At 33.5% G+C, this 21,345-nt stretch overlaps 1 protein-coding gene across 3 annotated transcripts in view; it reads right to left on the minus strand.

Moving 5' to 3' along the window:
* The window catches only part of LOC145263144 (tetraspanin-33-like), an 80,399-nt gene that overhangs the window by 29,244 nt on the left and 29,810 nt on the right, over positions 1-21,345 (minus strand). For all 3 annotated transcript variants that reach the window (XM_080120116.1, XM_080120115.1, XM_080120117.1), the window contains exon 3: positions 19,655-19,786. In XM_080120116.1, coding sequence (XP_079976242.1) covers positions 19,655-19,738 — 84 coding nt within the window. In that variant the 5' untranslated portion in view covers positions 19,739-19,786. The remainder of the gene's footprint in view (positions 1-19,654; positions 19,787-21,345) is intronic.

Consider the following 21,345-nt stretch of genomic DNA (forward strand, 5'->3'; position numbering starts at 1 on the left):
TTTGTTTGATTTCTTTTGCATGGTAATAACCCCTGAACTCTGGGACTATTTTCCATTTAACAGCCGTAGCCTTCGTTTACGCTATGCGTAAGCATAAACGAAAGCTGTTTAGCCAATAAACATGGGAAAAAAAAAACCCTCTCTCAGGTGGCTAGAAAGTGGGTGCTCATTTTAAGTTAAATTTACATGGAAAAGTGATCGCCGCTTTTTCGAAAAAGTAATTTCTTCATATCATAAAAACTATTTTTTTTGCGACGGAAACGGTTTGCGGATTCGTTTTTAGCACACCAAAATCTACAAAAAAATTTTTGTTATTTACGAACGTGAGACGCACAGCCCTTAATGGAAAATTATATCAAAAATCCGGGGGGGAAATAGTTTTCAATAAAAACAGCAAATGAATTCGATAGAAAAAAAATGGATGCTATTTTTTTTTTCTTTCTGTGTGTTTCTTGGCTAAAAAGTCTTTTTGTTTGATTTCTTTTGCATGGTATTAACCCCTGAACTCTGGGACTATTTTCCATTTCACAGACGTAGCCTTTGTTTATGCTATGCGTGAGCATAAACGAAAACTGTTAAATATGCATTACGTACCAAACTGCCTAGTCAAAAAAACCTTTAAGCCAATAAACACGAAAATAAATGCCCCTTCCTCAGGTGGCCAGAAAGTGGGTGCTCATTTTAAGTTAAATTTAGATGGAAAAGTGATCACCCACTTTTCGAAAAAAAAAATTTCTTCAGATCATGAAAACTATTTTGGTACTCCTTGGGCGTTGAGTTCCATGGCGACCCGCAGAATTATTTAATGGTCGTTCCCTTAGTACCCCCCTAGTCAAGGCTAACGCATGCGCACGTAACATTTTTTATTTATTTACTTACGTGGTGGAGTTTCTATACTGATAGGTTTTTTGAAATTTTTTCACTGGATTATTATTGATTGAACACTAACCAGATTATGAAAAAAAATTGAAAAAAAAAAATCATTTCAACATTTGAAAGGGGTACTCACTTTTTATTTACCACGTTCTGGTAAATCGGTCACTTTTTATTTATTTATTTTTTTTTTTTTCTAAATACGGAAGTGTCTTCGGGAGATATAAAATGGTCGCATGTTGACGAAGCAATGTATCGGGAGGCGTACGGGATTAAAAATTATTGGTAAATTTTTAGATTAGGTCCACCTGTGTGGACTCCACCTCCTCAATTTTCTTTTAAATGACGACTTGAAATGGTTTTCGACTATGCTGAATACGAAAATCGCATCAAAATTTTGCAGAAATAAGTAGTTATCAAGATATAAAAAGTTGTATTATGCATTGTAATCTTTGGCGGCCATCTTTTTTACATGTGTGTATTTGTTTATGGCGCGTGTGCACGTAAAAAGATGGCCGCCGAAGAATACAATGCATAATACAACTATTTATTTCCGCAAAATTTCAATGCAATTTGCGTGTTCAGCATACTCGGAAACCTATAAATGTCGTCATTGAAAGGAAAATTGTGGAGGTGGACCTAATCTAAAAAAATACCAAATTATTAAACATTTCTCCAGCATGTTAGTGAAATTTATAATACTTTTAAAAAATTAAAAAGAAACAAAACAAAAGTTTTGAAAAAAAACTCACCTTTCACAAAAACAATTTAAAAAAAAAAACACAAACTGACTAAATAAGTAAAAAAAAAATAATTAAAAATCTCGAAACTTTATTTTCATGAAAACAATAAAAAAGTCCTGTTCTCTCTATTTTTTTTCCTTTGAGAAACAAATATATTTCTGACTTACAAATGCGGTAGAGACTCATTATTTTTACTTTCTATGGTTTTGATATACCGCGTTTTTATTGCTTACAAAATGGGTGACTGATTTATCAGAACGTTGTAACTAAAAAGTGAGCACCACTTTCAAATGTCGAAGTAATGATTTCTTTTTTACATTTTTTTTTTAATAATCTGTTTAATTAGTGTCCAATCAATAATAATCCAGTGAAAAAAAATTCCAAAAACCTATAAGTATAGAAATTAAACATGGGAGTAATGGTTGTACAACAACGTCGCCTTTCGCACTTTTACAAACATTTTTTTTAAAAAAGTAACTAAACCATTTATTGATAATTTGTCACGTGTACAAACATTTATTCATTTACGTAGGCTTAACTCCTTTCATGAATAAGAAAAGTTTTACTCTTTAAGAATAATAAAAGGAAAAAGTTACTGAACATTTATAAAAGGACTTCTTTGCATGAAGGCCAGAGGAATAGTTGGCCGAAAATTCGTGAAACAACAACTAATAAAGATGAGAATAATAGTCCGCAATAAATAAAAATGGTGCTAATGCAGAGAGCGATCCGCGCTATTTTTTAAATCATATTTCCACGTTTAAATAACGTTTTACGATATGTTTGTTTTTTTTAGTTATTCAATTGTAAGGTTAAAGTACAGAATAGGTACAAAACATCCTTACCTCCCCATGTTAAGAATGACTTTTTAAATAATAACATTATTTCAGCACGGATCACTCTCTGCATGAGTAATCTTATATAGAAAAACAAAAAAAAACTCAAAAGCAAGCAACAAACTTTTTTTTGCCTTATATAATAAAGAAAAGATGTGTAAATTAAAAAATTTGGAAGATAAACAAATGAAATATGTTTTTTTTTTACTTATCGAGTTAACAGAAAATGAAACCTTTCGTCAATTCGTGGCTGTGAAATGAATCGAACCGGAAGTTCAGTTTTATCAACAGAACAGATTCGCAGAAACGGTTAAAAAATATATTTATTTTATTTAATATTTTAATTTTAATTAGGTAAATTTATTTTAATAACATAAAAACATACCTCGACTCTAAAAATGGGTTGTCTGAAAATTTCAAATAAATTGGTAACGTAGAAATATGGTTTTATTCTTTTAGAACGAACCAACTTTACATTTATATATATATATATATATATATATATATATATATATATATATATATATATATATATATATATATATATATATATATATATTGCGAGTAGGCAAGAAAGCATTTGGGTGAGGACAAGACAAATTGTAAATGAAGGTTATGGCCATCTACAAAAATCGGTCGACTGTCAGAGTACGGAGATAGAGCATCGTGATGAGTGAGATACTTGTTGAATAACTATATATATATATATATATATATATATATATATATATATATATATATATATATTCATGAAATAGGATTTTTCACCTCTAGAAAAGACATTATAACTATAAAACCACAGACCCACATAAATTCAATATGTTCACACTATTAGCCAATGCCTGGTGTAGGTTTTGTGGATATTAATCCACGCATCGATTTGATTCATTATTATAAATTTCTTAAAATAATTCCTAGGGTAGTCAATTTCAAACCAAACGTTCAAATCAAAGTGTATTGCTTAATTATTGTGAAATTTACATCTATAATAACCCGAAAGTAAAGCTTTGAATAGGTTGAAATTATTAATGGGGTTTCGTAGCAGTGTTACCACAAGCGACAACAACAGCAATAGAGATATTACGGTGGCTAAATGGTTTACTACACAGAGTTACAACTCGAGAATTGCAAGTTCGAATCCAGTTCGTACCACGGAAACACTTTGGAAACTTGTGTGTTATTATTTATTTTAAGTCTTCCTTTTGGGGCGGGGGGAAACAATGTAAAACAAAAGGAGCCTATCTGAAAATGTGAAAGTTTTGCGTAAATTCAGTAAACCAAGACAAATACACTAAAGTAATACAATAACACAAAATAAAACATTAAGTATGATAATTTATTGCAATAAAATTAAAGAAATTGTGAAATAAATGAAAGTTGTCGTTATATGAAAATGTATGACTTTATTAATTTATAAATAGTTTTGAATAGTCATTATTAGAATGCGCGTGACATTTTGAGAAAACGTATTTTTCACTGGTTTGGGACGATAACTTGCTGCCTTGGTAACTGACAGTCAGTGGCGACCATGGCAATTGGTGCTGTTTTAAAGCGATTAGTTGCGTTTATGGTGGACACTAACTGCCTTTAGAACTGTCACTGTTGGTTCCCGGCGTTCACTCTCGGACATGGATTGCTTCAATATGAAACTGTTTGTCTTCAATGGCGAGTACTGGTGGTTATTGATGGTAGGAGGTGGTTACTTGCATTTACTGGCGCAACTATTAGTCCTTGTCGGCCACTATCTATTATGATTAATGTCGGGCCCCATTGGACTACTCTAAACTGTTATCCAGTGGCAGGCACTATGGTCACTGGCGATTATGACTGTGATTAGCGGTAATTGGCGATAAGTGCTCTTTTCGTGTGTTTACTGTCATTTTTTTGACAGGGGGGGGCACTGGCGTGCAAATCGCCTGTCTTCAAATGTCGGGCACTGTCATCCAGTGGCGGCCACCAATCATCCATGGTAGTGATTGGTCTTTTAAGATGGTTACTGTCACGTCATGGCACTAGTGACTACTAGGTGGCACTGCTGTTTTGCGGCGGTTTTATGCAGAATACTGACAGTGTGTTTTTAGCTATGATGTTCAAGTAAAATTTAACTTTATACGGTATCGTTTGTGTATTCAAATGTTAGTTGAAAGAACAGAATAGTTACAAAAAGCTCTCACCTTCTAGGTTAAGAATGAGTTTCTAACTACTAACGTTATTATTTTAGCATGGTCACTATTCTGCATAAGTACCCATTTGTTAACTGATAAACGCATGAATATAGCACCCATACAAAGAAAAATATGTAATGTGTATCATATATGAAATAATTTTGGTGACCACATAGGATGTTTATTTTTGAAATTTGGAAATGTTGGTAGATTAAAGAATACAGGTACTCGAATATCGTCCCTTTCATAACGTGATAATGCTAATTGTCGTCGTGTTTATGTGTTTATATTTTACAAAGTTTGCATAAAATGCTTGAACATCACCATCAATGATGACGATGACGACACTGACAACAACGACGACAATGAGAGCAACAACACAGACGACGACGGCGACGACTACAATAACGATAAGAAAAAAATGAAAAAGATTTTGGGGGGGTGGAATTTCATTTCTGATATTTGAATTTTTATCGAGGCAGAAGCAAGTGTGCGCAGGTGTGCAGCGTTCGTTAGAGTCGAGGATATTTCCTTTATCCAATAAACGTATATGAACAGCCAATCAAATTGACCGGAACTTAATAGTGAATTGTGGTTAACGATATTTTGAATCTGTATTTGATTTCTAAGTTGGGCCTGATCAGTGCAAGCATTTAACTTCTTCTCGGGTTCGCCCAATCAAGGAGCCATCTTTCATCCGAATTGAGATGGATATCGACGGTAATAAATAAGTAATAATAAAAGATGACGCTTGACAATTTCTTCCTTTTTTTTAAGCCACGAGACGACACTCCCGCTAACTTGGATTGGCCACAAAAATTCTCTCTTGGGGCGCACCCTCCGAGACCTTATGGCGCTGAGACGATCAAAGAATCCAACATAGCGACAGCTTCACACATGTGGGCTAATGTAACACACGCACGGACGCATACACGCACACACATCCCTACATACACATACTTGTATACATACGAACAATGTTATAATATGAACTCTTTTCTATTATCTACTGACGAACACTTATCTAACACCACATGGATTTTCTAATCCTTGGTATCATTTATACTCATCGACGTATTCTATAGGGTCATAGTGGGTCTTTCGTCTATTTTCATGACATTGATCGACCAATTCCTGGTATTTTGCCCTTTTTTTTAACTGAACACACTGTTAAACATATAATGGTTATGGTTAAAATCATCCCCTTCCATAAAACTCAACATTTATATTCAAACTAGATAGATTTTTCAACGGATAATAATGTTAATCATAAATTTAATTTCGAACTAGTCACATTGCTCAACTGATAATGTTATCAAGTTATTAATATTATCTTCTAATTTCTTTGTTCTTTCAAAATGTATAATCAAATCGGGTCACGGCATTGATTTTGTGTGTCTAGAGAATATTGTATTGTATTGTATTGTGCTGTATCATTTGTTTGTTAAAATATATCGAAGTACGTATCTTTCCTCGTATTATATTTTTATTGTGAGTTAAAACAATAAATTTATACGAAATTTTTCATAAAATGTTACCGCCTTTTTTGTGTATTTGTTAACTGACGTATTTATATTTGTTGCCCGCATAGTGAATTATGGGCATGTCTTACTATCCCTCCCTTTAGGGATTTTATGCAAATAACTCTCTTTTTATCTGCTAAAACAAAACATCCGACTAGCTACCACCACTATATATGATTTCCCCCACTCTCTTTCTGTGCCTAAATCCAAATGAAGATTCCATGAACAAAGTTTCTTACCAGAACTGTCCGCCTTTGGAACACTGTTCCGGTGGCATTCTTCCCGGTTGAATACAATATGGTAGCCTTCAAGTCCAATGTAAACAAGTTCTTGTTGAGCCGTCCCCATAAATAATCAAATTCTACCCAATTTACACCATTAGAAATTACTACACTACCACCATACATTCATTAACCCTTATCCTCGAGTGGCGTTCGGGCCTTGATAAGTGGTGACTCCCAAGTAAAAAAAAGATCATTTCATTTGTTAATTATACTTCTCCATTTTTTTCTTAGTCTTTTCTTTATTGTAGATTATTTGGCCTAGCCAGTTTATTATCGCAAATTGCGCATCTTGAAGTCAAAGTTTGGAATATTAGACTTTTCATTCATAAGTTTCTTGTAAACATGAAAGAAAATTTTTTGCAGTTATTGATATATAATAAATATGAATATTTATTCGTATCAATAGATAAATATTTATATTAATATATATATGTATATGAATATTTATATTTTGGTAACTTCGATACATAGTTTTATTTTTTAAAATAAGAAGAAATAAATAGAAACATTAAAAACAATCGATTATGCAACAATGCGTAGTGTGACGGGGGGATCTTTCAAAAAAATACAAAAAATCAAATTTGGTGTCGTAAGAAAGATGGAGAAACAGAGAAGCGAAAGCAGGAGAGGGGGTATGAGAGAACAGTCACACACTCCCTCTCTCTCTCTCTCTCTCTCTCTCTCTCTCTCTCTCTCTCTCTCTCTCTATGCACCACTTTATGGTATTGATTTCTCTCCTACCGTGAGAAATGTGACACTAAGGTCGGAAAGTGGGATTAAAATGTCAGCGTCACAAAGGAGGAACACTTTGACTCTGCAAAGGATGGCTGGCAGCCCCATCGGCATTCTACGGAAGAGGCACATCGGGCGATTAGCAATAAACGAATATTTTCTCAAAAAGAGACGGCAAAGCCTGGAAGGATGGGCCTCGTAGAACAGCACAGAACCATCAATACACCGTAACCAATAAGGAACAGGTCATTACAAGTATAGTTTGATCTCTGTTGATTTGGTGGGAGAGGCGAGTGCATATTTTAAGGAAGCGTTTCGTCATTTATCATGTTTTATTCAATAACCTTAAATATTTGCTGTTAATATCAATAGTTATTGTAATATATATATATATATATATATATATATATATATATATATATATATATACTAGCATAGGTACCCAGCATTGACCGGGTTGACATGAAGTTCCGTTTCACCACACCTAAGGATATTAATCATTTTCATCATGGGCAACAATTTCAAAAATAAAAGAATAGATAAAAAACATGTAAATGTAATCGTCCAAAAAAAGAAGTATGTGATACCCTATTTCGGCAGTAAGGATACAAAGAGAAGAAAATATTCTCCGGATATTGACCGCTTTTTGTTGTCCGTGCGTTAAAAAGACCCCCCCCCTCAAAAAAATCAATCAAAACAACTTTTGTTTCAATAAAAATAGCAGCGAGTGCCCGAACGTCCGAAAAAAATAGCTAAAAGCGTGCGTAATATGCGTTTTTTTTCTTTTCTTCTTTTTTTTTGTATAGACACTTTTTTCACTGGATGTTTTTTTTTCGTAAATAAAGGAAATTTTCGACTTGCTTTTTTTTTAATGGAGTGGGGGAGGCTTTTTAAATTTGCTTTTTTGAGTGGGGGGGACTTTTTTTGTTTCTAGAAGTGTGGCTAAAGTTTGAATTCGAAGCGGTCAAAGTCTCTGTTTAGCCGTTTCAAAAATATTAAATACAAACAAATGAAATTTTTTCAGTTTATTCGTAAAGTTTTTTGTGTGTTTGTTTGAATGTTTAACAAAAACATTTTTCTGTCTACACAGAATTACTTTTTCAAGCTAGAAACTTATAGAGATTACCAAATTATTTTATTTGGTGAAGTTTCTAGGGAAAGATAACTCTACGTCTTTAAAAAAAAAAGTCGATGTCGGAAATAATTCCAAATAAATCAAATTAAATATATTATCAATTAAATTGTTATTTAAAGTTTATTAAATAACAATTTTGAATAGAATGTATAAAACAATTCTCTCACTAGAAACATTAACTAAATACCGCTATTTAGTAAAATTGATTTTCCTTAATGCAATATGCAAATGAGGTGGGCTCTTAATTGTATATTTTGCAAGAACCATACTATTTATAGAAATAAATGAAAGAGTGAAGTAGCGGACGTTTTGTGTATATTAATCATATTGTAAATAAACAAACAAACGGACAGACAGGAATACGAATTTATATATATATATATATATATATATATATATATATATATATATATACATATATATATATATATATATATATATATATATAATTCAAACACTACCGTGTTTGAATATATGGTTAAGAGGCAGTTTTAGTCATTTAGAACTGCTTTAAAGCTTCACCGCTCACTCATTTTTCGACCAAATTTCAAACAATTATTACAGTTTATAGATCACTTTCTCAGCTATATTGTGAAAAAAAAAGTCCATTTTCGTTCAGTAAAACAAAAGTTATGATGAATTTTCTGGTGTTCAAAATCATAAAAATATATAAGAAAATAAGTGACGCTTTTTGTGACTGATTTCCATAGCAACCACGTCGCTTCAGCGACTACTGTTGCTACTAATTCACTGCTGTCGTGGAAAGAGAAGTAACAAGTGAAACAGAGAGGATGAAAGCATGAAAGTGAAATCACTGCGGGATTTTATTGAAAGCAGACGAGTGCCGTACATTGTTATTACATATGTGTTTATGTGAACAAAAAATAAAATGGAAATTAAACAAAGAACAAGTGAATTTATTGGAAGCCCGGAAAAATCATGGATTACAATTAAAAGATGCGAGCATGAAAAGTAATAGGGTTAAGCTTAAACATGGAAAAGTAAAGGACTAGTTGTTAAAACTGGAAAAGAAAAGGACAAGATATTCTAGTAAAATAATATAATAAATGTATTACTTAAAATATTGCAGCATTATGAATTGTTATAATGTTAAATTGATTTTTTTAAAAAATTCTTAATGCTGCAGTATTTTAAGTTATACATTCATTATATTTTTTTACTAGTTATTTCCCCTGATGAGTTTTTTTATCTGTTCCGAAGTTCGAAAGATAAAAAAAGAACTACTTGCCACATAAAATAATTTGTTAATCGCAATAAGTTTCTAGCGTGAAAAAAAAATAATTTCGTGTAGACAGAAAGATGTTTTTCTTTATTTTTAAATATTAAAAAAAAAGAAATAAATAAAACACTTACGAATAAACGAAAAGATATCATTTGTTTGTTTTTATTATTCTTAAAACGACTATACAGAATCTTTTAGCGTTCCAGGAATTGAACCCCCCCCGTCCCCCTCCCCCCAAAAAACAAGTCGAAAATTTCTTTTATTTACGAAAAAAGTCAGTTAAATTTTGCAAATATTTTTTCACCCACCCCCTTCAAAAATGGTGTTTATTCTGGAAGCTAATCTTAAGATAAGGAGGTTGGGGATGATTATAAGGTGGACCTAATCTAAAAAAAAATACCAAGTTTTTTAAATGATTAAAACAATTTCTCACTTTTACAAACATTTTTACATGCGCACATAAGCAACTATTTTTTGTTAACTTTTTTTACTTTTTTATTTAAAAATTAGTAAATTTCAATGAATAGAATAATAAATCATTTATCATTAATATATGTTTTTGGTTTTGTGTTGAATGAAACTTTTTTTTTCATTACAACAATAATGAACCAATTTAAATTTTCCAGCATGCGTTTAAGGGTTACAAAATTATCAATAAATCGTTTAGTTACTAAGCCAACGTCAGTAAATAAAAAATGTTACGTGCGCATGCATTAGCCTTGACTAGGGGGGGCTAAGGAAGCGACCATTAAATAATTATGCTGGTCGCCATGGAACTCAACGCTAAAGGAGTACCTAAAGTGGCACTTATGTTATCGTGCTATTTTTTAAAATAGTATTTTCACACTAAATTCAAATTTTACAATATATTTTACTTTTATTAATTTGTTAGATGAAAGTACAGATAACCCGGTCGGTTTCTAATGTGTGGAAAATCTAGCTCCCGAAAAAAAAAGGGGGTACTCTGGATAGTAACAAAAAATTAAAATTGCCTCAGTCTCGAAAGATTTCTTCTCTACTGAACGAGAAGAAAACGGTGAAGTGTAGTTCACCTTCTGTTTCTCTCCCCCCTCTCTCTCTTCTTCTCTTAATATCTCTCTCTATCCATCTCTCCCTTCCCCTCTCTCAATCTATCTTTTTCTATCTTTTTCTCTATATCACCCTCTCCATCTCTCTTTGAGCCCCTTTCTCTAACTCCCTTTATCTCTCTCTCTCCTTTCCTCTGTCTCGCCCTCTCTGTTTCTAACTCTCCCCCTCTCTCTGTCTATCTATCAATCCCTTTATATCTCTCTCTCTCTCTCTCTCTCTCTCTCTCTCTCTCTCTCTATCTCCTTCTCTTTCTCTATTTTCCTCTCACTTTCTCTTTTCTATCTATATATATCTTCCTCTCTATCTGTCCATCTCTAATTCCTCATCCTATTTTAGTCTCCTAAATTAATTACAGTGAATAAGGCATTGTAAAAACATGAATAAATCCTATTTTAGTCACCTAATTTACTGACTGTGAGAATAGAAGTTATTTGGAAATTACTGCTACCTTGAACAGCACCAGAAGTAACTGGTAAAACCTTTCTAATTAAATTGATTTTGGCAGCCATTCGGTAACAAAATGACATAGCCTTAGCCCTTGCTGCATGAGGAATACCTGCGACCTTGCTGACAAGTAGAAGAATTATTTATTCTACTTTAAAACATTCAATTTTTCAAAAATCTCATGTTCGACAACTCCAAAACATCGAATATGGGGAAAAATATTGCAGAAATGCAAACTTATTGTTTAGGATGAATGCACAATGGTACGCAAAAAATCACTTGAGGCTCTTGGTCGATCCTTGCAAGATTTCAGGAGATTTCAGACAAATGTTACCTGTTATTCTTCAATTAACACCAGCAGATGAAATAAGTGCTTGCCTCAAATACTCTACTTTTTTGTGCCATTTGAAACATTAAGCTTAACTCAAAATATGCATATCCAGTTGCAGACTGTTCGATCCGCACATAAATTTTTGCATCAATTGGGTACGGAAAAGTGTCAGCTGATCAGAGATAAGGGCAAAATTCTTTGACTTTTAACTTCTGTAATTTTATTACATCAAAAGAAGAGTTAATTTAAAAGGTTTTTGCAGATATTCAAATTATAAGAATTCCACTTGACTGAGTGAACGAGCTATTCTTGCAGGTCAATACAAAGACGTCCACGCTATTATTCAATGTAAAATTCCAAATGAGGTAGTCAAATACAAATCCATCGACACTGTTGTGAACGCAGATAAAGTGGTTATATTTGCCAGGGATGCCACCGCATGTATTGCAACTGAAATTTGGCGTATTAATTATCATGTTGTGAAATATAAACCAATCCAAGCTTTGCAAAGGCACGTGGCTTGCAGTAAAAAAAAATTAACAAACAATATCATAGAATCAACAATCATAACAGGACTTTTTACAGATGAATATATCTTCATTCCATGCATTCCTATGATTCAACCGGATACATAATTACACTTTAGGAAATTTCACTTTCCAATTTTATTGTCGTTTGCAATAACCATCAACAAAGCACAGGGAACAATCTTTACAATTGTGTGGCTTACAGTTACACACTGACTGTTTTTTCACATGGACAATTTATGTTATGTATTCAAGAGTTACCAAACCAGAAAATCTCTACATCAGCTAAGAAAATGGAACAATAAAAACTGTGTACCCATGCAAAATGGAAAATTAAGCCTATAAAAAATATGTTTTTTCTCATTTTGGAACTTTTTCCATTGTGCCAATTTGAGCCACAGCAACGCGTGGCAGGGTATAGCTAGTATATATATATATATATATATATATATATATATATATATATATATATAAAGCTGAATGTCTGTCTGTGTGTGTGTGTGCGTGTGCGTGTGCGTATGTGTGTGTGTGTGTGTGTGTGTGTGTGTGTGTGTGTGTGTGTGTGTGTGTGTGTGTGTGTGTGTGTGTGTGTGGTCACGAATTGACTCCTATATAGTTGACTATTTTTAAAAACTTATTACATATAATGATAGAAGATGTATCGAGACACAGGAATGGGTATGTTTGATCTGGCAGAACGGTGGTTAATTAAAATTGTGGGGTCTGCGTTCGCGCCTGGTCTACAAAGTATGGAAAAAAAAATTAAAAATTAAAAACAAAATGTTTACAAGTGTTTTTGATATAGATGTACATAAGAATACTTTGATAAGTATGTTTTAACTTAAATAGGGATGGTATAATAAAATTGTGGGGTCTGCGTTCGCGCTTGGTCTCCATAGAATGGAAATAGGCACAAACTTTAATAAAAACTTTTCATATCTATCTGCGTAAGTATACTTTGATAATTATGTTTCAGTTTGAAGAAATATGGTATATAAAATTATGGGGTGTTTGTTCGCATCTGACCTCCATAGAATGGAAATATGTCACAAAGTTTAACAAGGTTTTTTAATATAGATCCACAGAATATTGTGATTAGTGTTTCAGTGTGAACAAGTAGGGTATAATAAATTATAGGGTTTATCTATTTTATTTTTACTTTCATCATATTTTGCTTTGGTTTTGATACCCCCAAATTCACAGCCCTTCCTTTTCATAATCTATCATACTTTCATAAATCAGAGTCCATTTTCTGTAGGCTGTTTTTGAACCCAATCAACGACGGGTACTTTTGCTAGTATATATATATATATATATATATATATATATATATATATATATATATATATATATATATATATATATAGAGAGAGAGAGAGAGAGAGAGAGAGAGAGAGAGAGAGAAAGATGAGAAATAAAACAATAAAATTAGAAATGAATAGCACCAAATATCGATTTTACAAATTAGACAGTTATAATAATATCTATAGATCCTTCATCAATATTGTACACACACACACACACACACACACACACACACACACACACACACACACATATATATATATATATATATATATATATATATATATATATATATATATATATATATGCATCGGATTTCAAAATATTTTGTTGTATTATTGATTTAAGTAACAATACCTCGTTTTGATGATTACAGAGGATTGATAAATAAAAAAAAAACTTGCATTTATTCATTTAAAAGATTATAGGTTCATTGATTTGATCTGGAAAATGATGAAATTCCAAGTTTTTCTCATAAGATAAAAGAAAGTAAAGAAAAAAAGAAAGTATAAAAAATTGTTATTGCTATTTTTATTTATTTCTTGTATCTAATTATTTTTTTATTTTTGGAGCTCATGCGCATATATGAAATTGATCATCACGAGATAAGCTTTAAAAACATTTTTCAGTTCAAGGATTTATTCGTCTTCTGATTGGTCCATGAATCAAAATTCAAATATTTTGATTTTGATCCTAACAACCCAGTAACTTTTTACTACCTTAATTGCGTACTGCTTTTCTCACAAGGAAAAAGTAGTTAAGAAAAGAAAGAAGGAGAGGAAAAAACAGAGTAAGAACAAACTGAAGAGAGAAAGAGAGAGAAATGTAGCATCTTAATAAGCCAGTGACTATCTCACCTCCACGCATTCACTACACGGCATAAACACGTTAACACACCGGTTAGATTACCGAAGTTAAGCAAGTTGAACTTGGCTAGTTCCAGATGGGTGACCATTTCAGAATACTAGGCGCTGTATGCATTCAGCTAAGTGATTATGTATAATACCTCAGAGAAATGAACGCTCTGCCTTGTACAGTTTCACGTTTCTATTTGACACAATTTAGCACCTGTTAGCTTTTATCTAATATTCTGAAGATTACCGTACAGGGAGGAGGGGTAGATAAGCCCCCTTACCGTGACGAAGGCAATACATCTAAGAAAGACGGGCTCTCTTCTAGTGATGATGTAAAAAAAAAAAAACTCCTCTTCGCATTTGTCCTGAGTCACCATGGAAATTGTAAGACTCAGAAAACTCTCGTGAAAATGCAGTGCACAATCTGGTTTAAGCGCAAATAACCAAAAAAAAAACGTTTTCCTAATCACTAGTTGTTTGTTGGTGAAACTATTGTAATGGGATTGTATTGCAGCTTTCCATCAAGACAAGACCCAAGATAGCCCAATATGTTTCCTAATTGGCAAGATGTTGAGACCTCAAATAAATGTTATTTCTTCTTTTTCTTTTATTTTTTTTATTCGTCTTCACTTCAAACAAGGCACATAACCACTTGGGCGAAAGGGGCTACCAATTGGGACTGTTATCGTCTAGAGTGTGTGTGTGTGTGTGTGTGTGTGTGTGTGTGTGTGTGTGTGTGTGTGTGTGTGTGTGTGTGTGTGTGTGTGTGTGTGATCGTCTATAGTTGTGTGTATGTACATTTAAATTCATAACGAGACAAGTATATACATAAATTATCTTTACGACACAACAAAAACGTAATGAAATGACAACCCAACAAATATCACGCTCAAACCAGATAACCACCCAGACGAAACAAATTCGCCTCCTCCCTTGAAGTTCGCATTCACAAACATCCGTGGGCTTAGAAGTAACAGAGATGATATAGAGTCTTATTTCTTAGTAAACTCCCCGGATATCTTAGCATTAAGTGAAACAAACCTACACTCCTCAATCCCCTCTAACTACTTTAACATGACAGGATACCTGCTTCTCTGCCGTACGGAGCCGGATAGATATATGCACGGACTTTAAGTCTATATTCGAAACACCTTCCCCTTAAATAGAGAGTAACGTCTGGAATCGGATGACCAGACCTTTATGTGTTTTCGACTGGCCTTTCCTCACTATATTATATTTTCTCTACCATTCTCCCTCAAGTCAGGATTGTACCCTAATCGATCATGTCTCTGATAGATGCAGCACTCTCCTTAGATAGTAATGCTCAAATACATGTGTTTAGTGACTATAAAAATGGCTTAGTTTCTCAGGTTACACAGATGCAGCTGGACACTCTACTTATAGCTTCTCTATAGCCCATTCTCTTACACAGACAGCCATGTTCCCAAATTTCCTTCCAGATTGTGATCACCAGTAAGCTTTGCTTCTAGACTTATTCCTTGCCACAGTACTTGAGGATTGTGTGACTAATGCGCACAGTCCACTTTGAAACGCAGATCATCTAGTGGCATCAGCAGACATCACACTTAAATCCCATATATTTTAACAATCATCTCTGAACGCATATACCATGCGCTGGATAAGGCGTGCAAAGCAAGGGCTATAGCCTGCAATATATTCAAGGCCTTTGACAAAGTCTTGCATGAAAGGCTTTTAATGAAAATTAAATCATACTGAGCGAATACTAAATATAATTAACATGCAGGAGAGAAGAACGGATGTATACAAATCTAACACAATGGCTGAATACTTAGAAAATGACCTCCAACACATGGTGGAATGGGGTCATAAATGGATGGTAACATTTAATGCTAGCAATACTAAGCTGTTCTCCTTACCCAATTAAAAGAAGCCTCTCTAACCACTGATATCCATGACAAATAACTCCCTACCTGAGAATTATTCCTTCAAACTCCTCGACTTAACATTCACAGGAAATATGAGCTGGAACAAATACATTAGGAACATTGCAAAAGCTGCTGTAAGGAAGGTAGACTCCCTCTACCGTGCTAGAAAACTATTAAAACCTGAGAGTATCCTGTACCTCTACAAGACCACCATTCGCCCATAAATGGAGTATTGTTACCACATCTGCTTCTAGACCCTCTTAGATGGGGTCTAGAAAAGGGTCTCCAATCTAATAGGTCTCACTTTGTCAACTAGGCTCCAACCTCTGTCCCATCGCTGCAATGTTGTATCCCTGTGCCTGTTTTACAAGTACTTTAATGGCATGTGCTCTGATGAACTTATTGCACTTGTGCCCCCTCGACGTACATATTCCTGACAAACCCACTTAGCAGCAAAATCACACCCCTTCACTGTTGAGGTCCCTAAATGCTAGAAAGCTTTCTACTCTAATAGCTCTTTCCATAAAATAGCTAAACTTTGGAATTCCCTTCCTACTACCTGCTTCCCTGACTCTACTGATATGCAGAAGTTTAAATGTATTGTAAATCAACAGCTTAATCTTTCTTAGGCATAGTCACAATTAGTAACCCATTACGTCCAAGCTGCGATGTGCCTTGTTTGGGGTGAAGATGAGTTCTAAACAAAAAGAACGAATAAAATTTATTTGGGGTTAATCAGGAAATATACCTGGTCTTTCTTGGGTCTTGTCTTGACGGAAAACTGCAATGAAAATTTTTCTCAAGAACGGCAAAGCCTCAGGTTTTATTTTTGCCAACTTTTTTATTCCAGAATATTTTTCCTTCTATCGCCATTTTTAACCTTCTCTACTGTGAGTCATCACACTCTGTCGACCATCTTTGTCTCTCCCGACACCTACTAACTGTTTTTTTCTCTAACTTCCACATATCTAAAAAAAATCTAAACAACGCCATAAGTATAAGTTACTAAGATAATCACTTGATGTTTTTACGTGTCATTATATCTAAGTTGTCAACTAAATTGTTATGATAACATTTTAAGTTAACATTCCTAAATTAATGTAAATAAATATTTATTCTAAATATTTTCATTATTCTAAAACATATTTTAGCTGACAAAACCTTTTGGCTGGAATAATCATAATAATCGTCGACTCGCACACTTTTCGAGATTGCCCGGCCAATATCTAATAATATGAGTAAAAATTATGCAAAATGTGAAGGAGAGGTTTTTTCTCTTAGAATAAAGCTAAAGGTACCTATTTTGTTCTTACTAAACGAGGTCTATAGAATAGCCGTCTACTCAACACTTCTTTCTTTTGTTCTTGCATCTTCTCATTACGATGTGTATTCAATAAGTAATGCCCCTGACCCCCTTCCAGTTGCCAAAAAATTTGAAATTCTGCTTTACTACACACACACAATATATATATATATATATATATATATATATATATATATATATATATATATATATATATATATATATATATATATAACTGTAGAACGTAGACACTCTGTCCTCTGCAAAATATATGCCTAATCAAAAGCATCGTTTTCCAGGCCAAGATATTTGTCAAAAAAGTCCACAAATAAAAAAAATATTACGTAAGAATGACTTCCTTAAATTTTAAAAGCAGATATTACGACCACATAAATACATTCCAAAACAAAAAACACTGAATAAAAACAGTATTAGTGAATCACTACTGGGAGTTCAAGGAAAACGGACGATCGCCGATAGTAGAGTGGAAAATAGTACGGCAGGCCAACACATATAAAAATTTAGACGACCTATGTAGACTATATTTGAATGAGAAAGTAGCTATCCTAAAATTTAAAGAATCCAACAATTTATTTAACTGCATGAGTGAAATAGTAAATGTATATATATATATACAAATGAACTTTACCTTAGGATAACAACACAAACACACACGCGCACACATAAGACACGTGTATAAACAATAATAATAACAAATACAAAAATGATAATCATAATTATAATAATAGTTAATAAACAAATACATTAGTATAAAATGAAATGTAAGATTAAAACTAGTAAGCAACACAAAGGAAAGAGAAGCTGGATCCACGCCAAAAAGGACAAAAAATTGGTCAATTGTAAAACTTGAAAACAACCACATTGTAATTAGTTGGAAAGCAGCCCCGGACTATAGAGTTTCACAAGCAGAAAGTCCTAAGAAAGAAACCATGGAATCTATGTTTAACTTTAAGCACAGATAGACAGTAGGAGAATTGTTGGGGAGCTTGTTGGGTGTCGTATTGTGATCTGATGTTTGTATTTAAAAGATCGTACACCGCATGAGACAGTTTGATGAAATGAAAAGAAACGTAATTATGCCTCAGATCTTGTAAAACAAATGACAACCTTCTCCTCTTCTCAAATTCAAACTCAGTTATAATGTTACATATTAGAGGCCCTACGATGTCAATGGCAATTAAGTTAGCTTGTGTGAATTTTGACAAGGGTCACACTGAATTCATGATGACCCAGAACAGATGTAGAACAGAAACATTCCCAGGATTGAATAAAAGATGGGTGCGTTGAAGTTGATGTAGAAGGCAGGTCACGTTTTTAAACTGAGAGAAATAAAGGTTTTCAAATCAGTTTCTCGATGGAAGCCGTTTAAATAAGACACTATTAATAAGGTAGAAAACACTGAATGTTACTTCAATGTGTCTGTCCGTGGCGTCACTTATGCTTATAAGTTAGAAAAATATGTTTAAAATAAATAATTAGCTAAGGAAACATTAGTTTCTCTCTCCTGAATCAATTATCTCCAAATAAAACCTTTAAAGAAAACTCTCAGCGAGCATCTCTTTCTGTCTTCTTTCTTCATGAAAAGAAGCTTATATGTATAAAGACGTTTATTTATTATTTGGAAATGTAATAATAAAATATCTCGATAGAACTGCCACATCTAATAGTGAGAACTTTTAAAATGGAACATTGGATTCTACATGTGTAACATAGTCGTTATATGTCAACACTTGGGACCCACATGTTCTATGCGGACAGTTGCAAGGAAACAAAATCACTGAAAGGATTTGACTCCCTTTTTTCATTTTAAAACAACAAACGTTTATTTTACAGGTACTTTCCAAAATAATGCCTTGTCTCTTGTTCAATAGTTTTCTCGCTTGTCAATGTCTTTAACAAGAGTCTGTCATGTCGAATATGTGGTATTTTGTCCCTGTCCGGCCATGTTTAGCATGTGTCTTTTTCTGTCGCCCTTGGTCGCTCTGTATCTGTCCTCACTCTCACTAACTTCAAAGGTCAATGTTTTTCTCTTTTTATATTTTTCTTTTCTTCCTTGCCGTGACGTCACTTCGCACAGGGCTTGGTCATTTGCATAAGTTGGTTGCTGCTGCTGCTGCCATACCCGTATCTGTACTCTGTTACACAATAATATATTGGTGTGTTCCGATGCAGACTCGCTTTAACTCGTGTGTGGGGGAGGTTGCTTGTAGAATTCTGAAATCTCATTGTACATTTGGTCAATTATTAAAGATAAAGGAAAGTTGGGTTTTTGTAGAACACTATATTTGAGAATCATAGCACAGTGGTAGAAAATAAAGAAAACATACAGGTTTACTTACCAGCACCAACATGCTATTTATTAACAGTGCGTACTTGGCCAACATCCTGCGTTCTTGTTGAACGGTGCTTCTTGGTTCCGGCATTAAGTTTCCTTCTTCTACTCAGCCAAAATAAGAAATAAATATTTCATTCTGTAAATAGAAAAAAAGTTACAAAAATAACAACAGCAGCAGCAGCAGCAACAACAACAATAACAACAACAACAATAACAACAACAACAACAACAACAATAGTAATAATAATAATAATAATAATAATAATAATAATAATAAAAAAGCAGTCTCTATTGCGATATAAATGTATAATTCTGTCTGTCCATTTAAATGCCACTAATGCAAATCCTCTATCATTATCATGAATGCAAGAAAAAAGACCAGAAGGGCGACTGGCTTTAAGGAAAAAACAAACAAAAAAACAAAAAAAGAGGAACTCTTTTTTTGTTTTTGTTTTTTTTTTTTTGTTTCCTTGTTGGCAAAGACGGGCAGAAATGCTGCGTATGTGTATATATATGTATACATGCGTGTATGTTTGCACTAGCAAAGGGCTGTGACTCCCATACCTATCATTACACTCTAACTGACCGACGACTAGACATAAACTTTAACACGAGTCCTAATAGAGAAGACTTAACACGTGAGAGGCACCGAAACTCTAAAAGAATGGAACGAAATGGGAGTTTGTCTTTTTTAAAAACAAAAAAAAAGTTAATTATTACTTCGAATTTATTTCAGGAAGCAGTCTCGATTGCGATATAAATGTATAATTCTGTCTGTCCATTTAAATTTTACGAGTGCAAATCCTCTAACATGAATGCGAAAAGTGGCCAGGCGGGCCACTGACGACTGAATGTTGCTTCGAACTTGTAACCGGAAGCAGTCCAGTTTGCGATATCAACGTGGAAATTGCCCCGACTTAGAACGAGAGAATTAAATACTACCACAGCATCAGGGGAAATAGTCTTCCTCCTCTTCTTCCCATCCAACACTTCTAGCGACTAACCAGTATGGTGTAAGGTAGACCTATCATCAAACGCCTTCTTTCAGAGCATTACTACCGACTTTTACTAAATAGAATACTTAGTTAAAATTATTTAGTTTCTTATATATATATAATTTTTTTTTTAAATAATGAAAAAAATTTAATTTTTTTTTTTTTTTTAATTTCTTTATTTTATTTTTATTTGTTTTGTTTTTTATTTCTTTTTAACTTCTGTTTATGCCTTGTATGTATGTATGTGTGATAGCGCACAATATCTTCTGTATACATGGAAGCCAAACACTATACCTGCGTCAGAACCACAGGTAAAACAATTCTGGGCTCTGTGTTGCCACAAACACCAAAGTATGAAAAATGTCAAGTACAAATAATTCAAACCATGGGACCCAGAAGAAAGATCTGGATGTCATGATCGGCAGGTGCTCCTTCGGTAGCCAGCATGGGGGACCGGTCGTCATCCTGCAAATGTTGGCCAACTTCTTAATTTCAGAAACTCAAATAACATGGACGCTGAACATGTAAGTATAATCTCTAATTTCAGGGAACAAAATGACACCGAACAAACACAGCACAGCTGTGATAATCATCAAAATGGAAAAAATCAAAGAAAGAACTGGACAACAAAAGAGAATAGACTCGTAATGGAATGCTATTATAGAAGTCATCCTGAATATAGATATGGAGGTTATCGGAA

The sequence above is a fragment of the Euprymna scolopes genome, chromosome 38 (assembly GCF_053919585.1).
Source record: "Euprymna scolopes isolate OS-2025 chromosome 38, ASM5391958v1, whole genome shotgun sequence".
In the NCBI taxonomy this organism is placed as follows: domain Eukaryota; kingdom Metazoa; phylum Mollusca; class Cephalopoda; order Sepiida; family Sepiolidae; genus Euprymna; species Euprymna scolopes.